The following is a 13,292-nucleotide window of genomic DNA, read 5'->3' on the forward strand; positions in this document are numbered from 1 at the left end:
TAAGAACATATCATGAAAATATGTCTTTGTATCACATCTAGCATATATCCATTGAAAACAACATGATGGAACTACTGTCTGGACTCGGTTGAGTTTCGTTAGATATTTCACGTTTTGTTTTATTTCTCACCCGTAACATTTCGTTACATCTCTACTTCATCCAATCACGTTTTAGGAATGTAATATTAAAGCCATCGTCCTTGAAATTTTTAATTTTTTTACAAGTAACAAGAATAGTCTTGGTGAATAATAACTTTTACCGATTAATACTTACATAACGTAACTATAAATACAATGCTTGTACGTACCATCATGGAAAAGTATTAGCAATAAAGAAAACTACCCAATCTGAGAATTATATTCATTAAATTTTCAGAAACACCAAAAACAGATAATAGTTATATTTAGACATGATTATAGTCACAAAGTGTTTTTTATCAATTAACACTGAACAAAAACTTTTTTTATATAATTCTCCACCGGATATATATGTGATAAACTAATTTCAATATGATTATACCGTCGCAAATCAAAATTATAATAGAATAAGGCGCATACAGTGCATACATATTTGTTTTTTAATAAGTATTATAGACTATGGGCCTTTGGTAACAAAAATTACAGAGGAAACTTATATATGTTACAACGAATAAATATATATATATTTTAAAAAATAATTGTTAAAGCGATTCGTGATACCAACCAACCTCATATAAACATCATTTATGTTCACATGTTGGAACTCAAAAATTAATTCAAAATCTATTGTTCAATAAAAACCAAAGCAAAATATACATTCTGATTACTTTATTTTACTAAAAAAAACTTTTTGTAATTCACATATAAACAATATATACAACATACGATTAAGAATAAATTTTAATCTACGTCAAACCTCCCGAAAAACCAGGGGGAAAGTAGATTGGTGTATTAAAGCTGCACTCTCAAATATTTGCGCTATAGTTGAGAAAAATTAGGATTTACCCTGCTGGATAAAGAAAATGTATTATAAAAAAAAAAAAAAATAATAATAATAAAAAAAAACAATCTCCAGCTTTCCTTCCATGCGTCTGTTATTTAGTGCATAGTTTTAATAGGAAGCTTTCGATTGCACGACAACGATCAGACTTAAACCGTAGTGACGTCATATATAGTCATCTGTGCATGCGACTACGTTGTTTAGAGAACGCAGGACGGTCACGGATGGGTGAATCCGTTATACGTTCACTTCGTCGTGCCACTCGAAAGCTCACCAATATCAAGACACACCTACTGCCCTGTATGTACTGCCACAGTCAACGTAACGCGTGGCGTACATACATGGAACTGCCTCATCAACAAAATACTGTAACTTTCGTTTATTCACCTTATCTTCCATCATATAAATATTTGCTTTAATACTGAAATGACTTAACTCATTTATATATCTATTTGAAAATAATTACAATTTTTGGTCTCAAAAAACAAACTCTAAGTAACATATACGTATTTTGTTTTGAAATAAAAAAAAAAGCTTTTCTGCCTCTTCAACGAAAAATGGCTTAGCAACAGCTGAGACAACTATACAACTTCTATTAGTTGTCTCAGGCAACAGGTAACTTTTTTGCATTGTTCATAATAACCTTGGGTGTATCGCGTGCGATCCATACCATTGTAGAAAGCATGTCAAAGTTCAGGAAAAACTCATTGTAAATCGAGGGGCACAATTTCTTATTGTTTATAAAGTTTTTGTTGTCTTCTTTAATGATTTTGCATCAAAATTTTTTACTACGTTCGCTCGACGAATTTGAACTTGAGAGGAACACTGGGAGTGTTAACTATTCTGAAATGGAGGTCCATGTCCTCATGATGCCACTCAACTTTAAACTGCCTTACAATCTGAAATATTAGAAAAAATAATATGTGTGTGTAAATGCTCTATGAACAAAACAATTGTTGATATGTTGTACAACTAAATTTTCTAAGTCACAACAATTATATTTGACGGTAAAAAATATTTTTGTATAGGTCTATTTAAAAACTGTAAGAAAAGGGTGTAAACACCATTTTTCCAACATTTCCCCCAGTTTTTAAATATTAAAATATCTGTATATATTAACCGTTCCCGTGTTTTTCGTCAAACATCCTTTTTGAGTACAACATATTAACAATTGTTTTCACTCTGGAGCCTGGCTTTAACCAACTGGGCCATTGGGGCTTTCGTTTGAAAGTCCCAAAACCGACTGGAGACAATGTAGTGTATGTATTTTATATGTGTATAGGTATAGGCCTATATGTTATGATGTACGTCAAAATGACGTACCAAAAAAGCCAAATGTTCGCATTTAGTAATAATGAATTGGTAATTCAGATGTACTGTATTATTTTACTCTTCAAAAAAATAATGTTATTAATTTTAAATGTGATTATTATGAACTCGGAATTTTTTGATGAAAAATATGTATGTTTATGATTAAAATATATGTAATGCAACACATTAGGGTATAAAGTAAAAATAAATTAGGCTTAGTATTACTATAATGGTTTGAAACAGGCTAGAGAAATAGAGTACGCCTACATTTAGCAATGCAATCAACTGTAAAATTTACAAGCGTTGTATATTATAAACCGGTTACAAATAAATAGCCAGGGTTAAAATATTTTTAAATATATTTTGCAATAAATGTTTTACAAAGTTTGGTTTCTGTGATAAAATTACCCGTACCTTTGCTAACAACATATAGATGGCGTTTTCTGCGAACCGTCTGCCAACACACATGCGTGGTCCGTGCCCAAAAGGCAACAGCAGATGAGGATCTATCTTTGATTCAGATTCCCTCAACCACCTTTCAGGGCGAAACTCTGTTGGGTTTTCCACATACTCTTCCATCGTTCCAGCCACCATATGTACTCTGATTAAGGTCTAAAAAGTATTAATTGTATTATTTAAATGTCTGTGTTGCTCTAAAAAAATCCCTTTAAGATGTAATTTAAATATATTATACAGTAGTATTAAAATTGCTTAGTCCCTTCCGGATTAGCTCTTAATTGAAAACTTGAAAGACACTAGTGACTCAATTTTTTTTTTTTTACAAATTTAAGTATGAAAGTGATACGGGAAATTATAATGTGACAGAGTTTGTTAAAACGGACCTTTCACAATTGTCATGAATTATACAAAAAATTACAGATGAATTTGATCAGTAAAAGATTAAGAGAATCGACTAATTGTTTTTATTAAGACAAATTTTAAATATTTACATCTGCTGGGATATTGTATCCGCTCAAAACAATATCTTGGTCCAGTTTCCGACTTGTGCCATCCGTCGTTGGTAACATTCTGGATAACAAAATATGAAGTGTTAGTTTTAAATACAGTACTATTTTATGGAATACAAATCATATTATCTAAGAAATACTTAATATGACGGTATTATAATTTTGCAGAAAGAAAAAAATAGAAACGAAATTAATCAACTAGATGCGTTTGTATTATACGATATTTATAATACACTTTTGTATTGTTATTATTATTATTTTGTAGAATAAAACAATATGGTAGATTCCTAAAAAAACTAATAGGTTCCACAAATAGATAATTTTATAAGAAGTTTATAGTTCATAAAAGTTGTACTGAATATAGTTGACCTATTTATGTGCGATACCCCATCGTGCTACATTTTTTTTTGTGCACCAGTCTCAGTTAGGTCACCACATATCAACGAATCAGGGACATCCTGTGCATTTCAGTTGCTATTTTCTGAAGTTTTTTTTTCTGTAATAAAATGCATTTGTTCTGGCGATTGATTGTCCCAACTGAGAGGTAATCTCAATCGACCTTTCCCTGTGGGGCCACTCGTATCCTCTCAGAAGCATGATCGAAAGCGAAGGTTCTAGGTTAGCGCTCCAAAAACAAAACTGTGATTGGGCTGTTGGAGCCCTTGGCGGGACAAGTTTACCGGGCTATGATTCAGTCCTTGGCAAACGGCAAATTCATTCTAATTATTTGATTTGGTCACAACCGTTTAAATAGATTGCTCATTAATTGAAAATCCATTTCAAATGTAAAATTGAAGTAAATGTGTTTTCCTGCTAATATTTACAATGCTTCTTTGAGAATAATTAGCTGCCAATGTTGCATACTTTTTTTTTATAGTTAGCTTACAAAGTATTGGGCGTTATTACCTAAAGGTTTCTTTGACAAATGCTTTCATATAAGGTATGTTTTGGAAATGTTCTGAGCGTATTGGTTCGTCTTTGTCTGTCATGTTGATAACCTCTTGATACAGTTTCTCTTGAGCCTCGGGGTTCTTCGCCAAGGTGTACAGATTGAAAGCTACCGAGTGAGAAGTCTGGAAGAACGATAGAAAAAGGTATGAAAATCCTAATGTTCGCTAAATTATGTAATGTTCAAAGGTCACGAAAACATCGATCATAGTTGCAGATTTCTTAACGTTATTTAGCGTTTGCCTGGTCTTACAGGAAATGTAATCAACATAAATTCATCCAGCAAGATTTGATAAAGCTGGCCCTATGTTCAAAATACAAAGATGGTGATTGACCAGTCTGTAGTTGTTTCCGCCTGTCGTTTACCGTCAGGCCCAGTCATATAGTAAATCTGACCTCTTAATTAACTGTCCCTTGCTAACATGGTGTTATAAGCGATAATTAGGTGTTGATAGTTAAGCCCAGGTCATCAACAGACTAATAGCCTTTTGTTGTGAGTCACCAACAATAATGAAAAAAAAATTGAAATGCGTTGAAAACAAATCTTTTCGGCCGCTTTGATGCATTAGTTTTGCAGAGAGCATAAGTTTTTAAGTTTAAAGGAAAGTATTAACGAACAGTGGTTGGACTTACAGTGTCCAGGGACCCAATTAATACATCATTGCAAAGAAGCGTCAACTCTTCTAGTGTGAAGTCTTTATGTGATGTTAATGATTCCAAAAACCCGGCTTCTTCACTCGTCTTTTCTTCCTGTAATGCTTCTTGTATTCTTTTTTTGGAAATTCTGAATCAAAGAAAACATTGCTTTAGGTCTATACATAATATGTACAGTACAAATAATTCAAATAAACAATTCAATAACAACTACCGTATTAATTAGTAGTAAAAATGAACATAGAAAGATAATCGGCACTATTATGATATAATGCGGTGTGCATTAAACATACAGATGAGCAAAATTAAGCAAACTCACTCGAAAACATAATCCTGTGCCGCGGCAAACCTTTTCCACGTCGAGGTAGGTATGTTGAGTTTGTATAAGGGTAAACCAAACGTAAGATCTCGTAAGCCCACGAAAAAGTCCATTACAGATTGAATCACATTTTTCGCCAAATAATTATTTTCCAGCTTTATGCGAAGTCCGCCCAGTCTCTCATCAAATACAACTGCCCAGGAGTCTACAGAAAATAAAACCAATACCAATATTACTAACACGACCTGAAGACAGACTTCGGTAGTTTACCCGTATGGTTGCTTATGCAGACATAAACTAAATTTTCTCTATTTTTACAAATAGGCCTAAATTATTTGAATGGACCTTTCAGCCAAGCACCACCCGAAGGATATTGTTGCCAAGGTCCCACAAAACGACAGTGTAAAAACATACGCACACACGTGCGTTTGTGGGACAACTCATGTGTTGATACGCGCGTATTCCTGGCACTGTTCTGATTGGTCAGTTTGTTAAGTTTGATTGACACTCCAGAAAGGTCTATTATTGAGATGACTTACTTTCTAATGACCATTTGTAAATTTCCATATAAAATCCGTCTATTTCGCCATTCTCGCCAATCATTCTTTTCATATGATCGACGAAGTCGCTCGCAACGCTATCGAGAGTCGGTAAATAAGACTCCATGGTTTTGGGCTTCATAATCGTCTGGTTCAGAGGTCGTCGCAATTTTATCCAGTCTTCACCTTCACTATGACAAAATATAAGCAAGAAACAAATTATTTACGAGCAATATAAAATAAGCAATATTAAAAATTGCTAGCGCCGTCAATATACAAAGGTACAAAACGTTCGATCACAAAGGAACCACAATTTCTAATGTTTTAAATTTCAGTTAATATATTAGATTAAAATTCGGATGTGAAGAGCTACATTTTATACTAAGTTAATCTGGGATAAAGTATTAAGAATAGAGCCTACCAAGTCGACAAATGCTGGATAAGACAAATGCATACAATAGTACAGTATTTCAAGGTTCAATTTGTTCCAGTTATTTAGAAAATGTTATTCAACTTACATGTTTGCTAACCCAATATTCTGCTTTCGTCGTTTCCTGTAGTGTATCATTGGGTCGAGTTTGAGCCGTTTTGGACGAGCGCCCTCAGACTGGAATAACTTTTGCACATCTTTAGGCTCTAATATGTGTACTGCTGTCTGTCCAGCTATATTTTCCTTGTAAATTTTGCCGTAAGTTCGAAATCTATCGATTGTTGCCAAATGCATTTTCTCCATAGTGTAAGGCCCTAGATACACAAACAAACACAATGTTAATTTTACGTTTTCATTAAATTATGAAGTAAACCTGCCGTATGAGCTCTCTCATCTACGGAAATCAAAATGAAATTATGGTTGTGTGCAGCAATTAATCAGTTGTGATTATCATAAAGGCCTACCATAAGTATAGTCCAACAAAGACCCAATGATGGGCCATCCTTTTGGTCCTGGAATCTCATCATAGCTTTTCACCTCCGTATTCACTGTTGACTCGCCTATAGATTTGTTCGACGTTAGGCTGCAAACACTTTCTTTCATGGTTTGCGTCAGCGCATTGCCGTATGTCGTTTCAGGACCCTGGAGCGTCTCGATAGCCGGCATGCTCTTGCTACGGCGATTGCAGACGTGACATGCTGGATTCGGACGCGGAGCGATGACTCGAGATGCCGCTAGGCGCACGTGGCTCGGTTTCAGCATCTTGTTCCTGCGTAAATATAAACAAATGATTATATTTAGAATCTTGTTCAAAAAAATACCGGCAAATAAGTGTTGATGGGTGTACCATTACCAATAAGAATTTCCGTAAAGCATACATTTTTCGTTCCTTATTAAACTTAAACCTTATCACGTCCGCCGCAGAGAACCTTTCCTTTCAGAATGCCTCATTTCGTTATTATCCACAAATGCTACCGGGTACCACGTTAAAAAAATTTAACACCAAAATAGAACCCTTGAACATTCTACTTCTTGTAGCATACAAGATAGCGAAATTATGCGCCCAAGTGCAGATGTGCGAGGAACCTCAACTGGAAGTCAATTTAGATGTACCTTAAGGCGGGCACTCACTGCGCCCATTGGTGCGCGCAACGGATCGTCATTAAAAAACGATCCGTTCAGATTGTCACCGCCAATCAGCAGACAGCGTCGCGTCGTCTAGCGCTCATAGGGAGCGGAGTTGGATTTGTCGCAGTGAGTTCCCGGCTTAAGATTACCTTGTCGCCGGCGATTACCATGGGGCTCAATTTTGCTAGAACGATTGTGGTGAATTATGAATGTTCGACCTTTACGCGGTAGGTTCGAACCATGAGAGAGAGTTGTTTAATGTGAACACCGCCCTCAATCGGAACAAATTATCACGGGAAAAAATATTTACTATCCGTTTACCGTAACACTGGCAGTCCATATTAGCATTGTCCCTATTTCAGGGGGTCACGTAGTAACAGATGTTACGGCTGGGGTCAGCAACGCGGTTTGCGGTATTATCGTGGTTGTTTTGCGGTGTCGCGCGACCGTCATGGGCATCTCACCGTAACAACAGGATGATTAAATAAGTAGAACATGGCGAATAGCGTTTTAAATCCTTCGCAATTACTATTCAATGCATCCACAACAAAAGTCTAATTTCGATGTACTGTATTAAATTCAAGGAAATTGGAGTACGTTTGTCTTCAGCTAATGAACGACGACAGCCTCTGTCGAAAAGCATTCATTGTACATGCAAAATCGGATGAACACTTCGTTTGGAACAATGAGCCTATCCAAAGGTTGAGATGCTCCAAAATATGCCTTGAACGTAGACGCCCTATTGACGGGGATCAGCGTGAAGGTAAATAAAAAAAAAGGGGGAGAAAGGTCATGACTGTAAAGCCGGTCACTCACTGCGCCCAAAATGGTCGTCGGCCGACGCGATTCTATGAAGAACGCAACGCGACGACGCGCGCGCAACTGATTGCTTTTTAAGACGATCCGTTCAGACGACCACCGACAGTCAGCAGGTGGCGTCGCGTCGTCTAGCGCTCACGTACAGGAGTGGAGTTGGATTCATCGTGCGACGGTCGTGAACGCAGCCCTAAAACCAGTGTTTACTGTATTAATATCTAGATGAAGTCGATTCTCTCCACGTCATTACGTAGTGTATAATAATGAGATTTCGCAACCTTACGAAACGGTAACAAACACGAATACACATCATCTTCATCATCGTGATTCATTTGTGGGTAGGACATTCCTGAAAATACATACGGACTGAATATGAACGTTGATTCACGTATGGATGGCATATGCCTATGTTGTGACAGATATGCTACTCTATGGGATGGATCAACTAAAAATTTGATGACGTAACCGTATTCGTGATCGTTTTCGTAAGCTTGTGGACCCTCCCTATTTACTTGATTTTAACAACGAACTCTCAGAATTACTGACTACACTATTTGACAAAATATTATAATTGGAAAAACAAACATGCTGATGTGTAATAAGGTAATAAGCAATCGAAGGTGGCCATGCGTTATCTCCTGCTAGGTTGATCAGATCATGATCAGATCTTCAAACATTTGCCAGCAACAAAAAAAAAGGCCGTCGCCAAAATGATTCGCAGTGCCTTCCATACAGCGATTGATACTGTAGCGACAATTAAATCAGAGGAAATACTTGCAGCGAGATCCCTATGTGAAGATCTCAACCTCAAGCGCAGTCCTCTATTCTTCCCTTTATTGTCAGAGTGAATGATATTTTTCGAGTCTTCACCTGCCCTTCGGCGTGTTGACATTTCAATTTTTGTTCAAATTAGTCCTTCATATAATACTCGAAAGCGTCGCAAGTCATTGAACTTGGCTGGTAGAAAACGCTCTGATGATTCTGAATACACAAACTTAGCTTGAAGCAAGAATCAATCATAGCGCAATGGAGCGAACGACATTAGGCGGTCGTTGCCGCGTCTATCGACCCTCGTGTTCTACAAATCTGTTCCAAGCCAATAGATGAGGTTACACTTCTCCTTACCATTACTATTAGTCGGTAAGATCAAGGTATACCTTCCCGAGTGTCAATTGATCAACGTCCTCATTTTCTTTACCTTTCCATAACTGCATCAAGAAACGGGGTAGCCGCGAATTAGGTTAATGTCGATAGCATAACAAGAAATGATATTAACAACAATAACGTCTGAAATTATCGAGTTAAGAAATAATAACGATAATCCAACTTGTAGTAGATATCATGAATATTGATTTTTCGTTCATACTGTCATTAGTAGTTTAGACAATAAATCAAACGCAGTTTCATTGGCCTAGTGGGACACCTCAAGTAAACTTCATACCGGTAGATGATTTTATTCTGTTTTGGTTCATGGGAACACGAGTCTACTAATTATATTATTATCTAATTTTACTATTCCCAACGACGTCAGCAGTACTAATTATAACGCATAAGATCGGACAAATAAAATAATGAACATACGGGGTAAAAACTATTATACCTATAAGTGCCAATGAACTACGGTTGGCAGAACTTCATTCGTAATAATCATTTGCAAATAAGCCAAATTAAAGAGAAATTGTTCGTGACATTTGGAGAGAAACAAATCCTTATAACATTTCTATATATGGATTTTCCACAAGAGAATAGAAAGTCGGGTACATGAAACGCATTTATGTGGATTTGAATTAATTTCCAAATGGATTAATAATTTCAACTCTAGGCCTAAATTTAAAATTACTACGTATCCATATTTTCTCGTTTAAGTAGGCATATAACATTATGTTTCGGCGGAACTGTTAGTCGTTAAATCGAAAAAAAAAATGACGGTATAAATTATGATATTATGCGAGTAGAAGCAAAGTACATTGCCCTCCACATAATACACAACCTTTGGTTTACCCATATAACTAGACCCAATTCCCGTTTTTATTTTTCAATATAAACATCAAAACTGAAGGGGTTTCCGGTAATAGTGACATTTCTTTTGTCATCCTCAATTCTACCATGGCCGTCTTTGATTATGTCGCAGATATAAAAGCAGCAATTATCACTGAAGCGTCCCGATGGGAAAATACGAAGTTCAAAGCTCCGATAGGTGGTTGCAGATGAGGCCTATTAGAGTCGATGCGTTATAGACCTTCCACAATATAACAAAAAGGGGGTAAAAAGTAAAGTTAATAGAAAGTTAAAATTTACCCAAAGACTCATCGAGAGTGAAAAGAAAATACTGAAGTAGTTTTTAAGTTTCAAAATATAAATATTGATCTTTCAACCTAAAATTACCGCAATGGAAAATCACCACACTCATTAAATAAGCGGTAGAAACGCAACGATAGTCGCTTGGACTCTCAAACTTGAGGCTCGAGTTCGAAACCCACGATGTGCGAGTCGCTTGTGTTTTTGACAAATAATGTACCTCCATACTGGCATGGATTGGAAGGAACCAGACTCGTTGTGCGGGAGTGGCGATCCCCCGCAGCCTTGCACAATTGTCAAACGCAAGGAAAAAAGAGATATGGCTTTCTCCCTGGCCTGTGAGCCCAGCGCCCTCAGTTTACTATAATGATAAACATTTAAAAGCATAACGATACATCTAGATTAATACAATTTTAAGAAACTACATAGGCGTATTGTTTCTGAACATGTTTGTTTCTTATAGGCACGAGCTTTACATTTCTAAATAACTGCATAAATGAAGATTAACACCCCAAAACCAAACTAATGCCCTTAAAAATGAACTCATTTAGGCGTGATCTAATTTATTCTTCAGCGGCATTTAATCGCGACAAACTTCGCTTTATACATGTTACAAGGGACGGTGAAAAAACACTGAAGACCGGAAATACGTTAACCTTCGAAGCGAGTGTTTTGATGGTATTCTGTGCTTCAATCAATGTTGTTTTCACACAGGCTGGGGCTGTCATCTTAAGTGTTAACTTGGTGAACTAAAAACACATCGGTAAACGACAACAAAAGATCCTGGAAAAGTTGACTGATCTATTATAGATGATAGTTCAATGTGTATTGTCAAAATTGTCTAGCAATTATCTACTCTGACAGAAGCTAATACAAGGGTAAATGAGCCGAATCAAAGATGGGAGGATTTTATTTTTATTTTTCGAGCATATAGAGAGTAAATAGAGTCGTCGAAAGATGGTTTAGAAAAGCTTATGTTTACAGAAAAAATACCACATACTGCAATAATATAGGCCTACGGTACTAGTGAAAACAACCCCCAGGTTAAAGTACACTTTGACGTATTTTTGGTTTAAATTCTATCAGCCTACCTAAGCGTGGCATATAAAAATAAAGTGTGCTATCAAACGCTTTTTTTTTCTTTTTACAAGACGTTTGAGTTGCACGTTGACTGACTAAATGATACAGTAAACGTCAGATTGAGACGTCAAGTTCTGCAAAGCAAAACAGTTGTCATAAAAATGTAATTAAACTATTTATTTGATGCCTTAAGCAGGGTTATGTAGTGTAGGTCTCGGTTCCAGTATTTCTCCGCTTGCCGTAAGCAGGGTTATTCCGGTCTCGGTTCCACTTCTACCAACGTTCTCTTATTTAGGCATGTAAGCAAATTTGATTAACTTCTCTAATAACACTTGCTCACCACTTGTATTTCCTTCTGAAGTCGAATCCACGAATGATTATGTGATTAATTTGCTTTAACGTTTCCCGTTTATTTATTCATTTTTATTTATTCGGTATATAGGCATGTATGTAGCATTTAGCGATAAGGTGTAGCACTAACAATCAACTTAGATTCCCGAAATCCATTATCTTGGTATATGTTTATAATTGTTAAGGGGGAAACATTTCTATGTTGATCAGTTCTCGTTTCTATGTTGATCAGTCCAAATTTCAGATACGGTAAACAAAAGTGATATCTTTGATATGTACAGATACATTGGCATTTCTGAGACATAGGCCAAGTAATATCCACGGCCCGCTTACAAAGTCTTTTGTTGGTTTTACTAATAATGCGTGCGAAACTACAACTTTTTCAGATTAGATTAATAACCGATATAGGTACTCGACCCAAAGTTCAAACTAAAAACTATCATCGAATCAAACAAATTGTTGTACTTTATTATTACGGTGGGAAAAAACTACTACATTTTTTGCAATGTTTTAAGGAGACGGATTATATAGGTTAAATGTTAAACACGATTCCATTGACGCTATTTACATTAACTTGGATTAATGCATTGATTCCGGTACAAAAATACATTCATATTAAACTATAATAGACCTATCAACTGCAAACGACCTAAATGCTGACAACAATACGTCAACTGGCAATGACCGTGGAAGGAAAGCAGGGTACATGAGTAACGCTATTTTATCTATTTTTAGGGGAGTAGAAAAGAAGCAACAACTGCCACTTCTGTTTAGGAATTGTGACTCAAACGAACACACTGTAAGCACCATGTTGCAATAGTATTTTATCAACACTGACCTCCCAAAAGAATTCAGAGTTTTGTGGGATTTTAAATCTATCTCAATGAACTGAAAATTTTTTTTTCCATCGAAAAAAAAAATTTCATTCTTACCTTTAAAATACCGGTATTTGCCTGCTAGTCTACTACGTATTAATATATTACTTAATAGACTTAGCAGACAAATCATCATACAGTAGCATTGTACCGAAAATACATAGTTCTCGGATAGATGTAAACACGTAACATATAGTCCTCGGATACGGGTGCCAATACACATGGAGCATGGGGTGGCGCCGGCGGGGGGAGGGGAGAACCCCTTCGGGGAAAAAAAAAGAATTATATTTATTTTCTACATATTAGTCGGGGACCTCGCACCCCCCCCCCCCCCCCCCCCACGTCGGGCAAATCCTGGTGCCACCCCTGGGAGCAATCTTAATTTTGCGCGTACACATGATTTACATATTACAGGAACGGTTAAAGTAAAACTTGATGAACTCAGTGAGGCCTTCTATCCTGAATATTCGATACGTTTTAAAGTGCATTACCCTTGCACGCTACGTCCTTCGTTCGATGGCGGTTTCCGCAGTTCATTCAACATTTAATGCTTTTACCGATGATCGTATATACATGTACATATATACATGTAATTC

At 36.4% G+C, this 13,292-nt stretch overlaps 1 protein-coding gene across 1 annotated transcript in view; it reads right to left on the bottom strand.

Annotated features, from left to right (window-relative positions):
• Positions 1–564: 564 nt before the first annotated feature.
• Positions 565–13,292, bottom strand: part of LOC117104798 (1,25-dihydroxyvitamin D(3) 24-hydroxylase, mitochondrial-like) — a 15,537-nt gene continuing 2,809 nt past the window's right edge. Inside the window, exons 2-10 of the mRNA XM_033245645.1 lie at positions 6,613–6,917; positions 6,237–6,462; positions 5,719–5,909; positions 5,180–5,384; positions 4,840–4,990; positions 4,165–4,331; positions 3,241–3,319; positions 2,705–2,902; positions 565–1,878 (exon numbers count right to left, since the gene is read on the bottom strand). Coding sequence (XP_033101536.1) covers positions 1,768–1,878; positions 2,705–2,902; positions 3,241–3,319; positions 4,165–4,331; positions 4,840–4,990; positions 5,180–5,384; positions 5,719–5,909; positions 6,237–6,462; positions 6,613–6,910 — 1,626 coding nt within the window. The 5' untranslated portion in view covers positions 6,911–6,917 and the 3' untranslated portion in view covers positions 565–1,767. The remainder of the gene's footprint in view (positions 1,879–2,704; positions 2,903–3,240; positions 3,320–4,164; positions 4,332–4,839; positions 4,991–5,179; positions 5,385–5,718; positions 5,910–6,236; positions 6,463–6,612; positions 6,918–13,292) is intronic.

The sequence above is a fragment of the Anneissia japonica genome, unplaced genomic scaffold (genome assembly GCF_011630105.1).
Source record: "Anneissia japonica isolate Jap-2015-1 unplaced genomic scaffold, ASM1163010v1 scaffold2834_len698180_cov181, whole genome shotgun sequence".
NCBI classification, from domain to species: Eukaryota; Metazoa; Echinodermata; class Crinoidea; order Comatulida; family Comatulidae; genus Anneissia; species Anneissia japonica.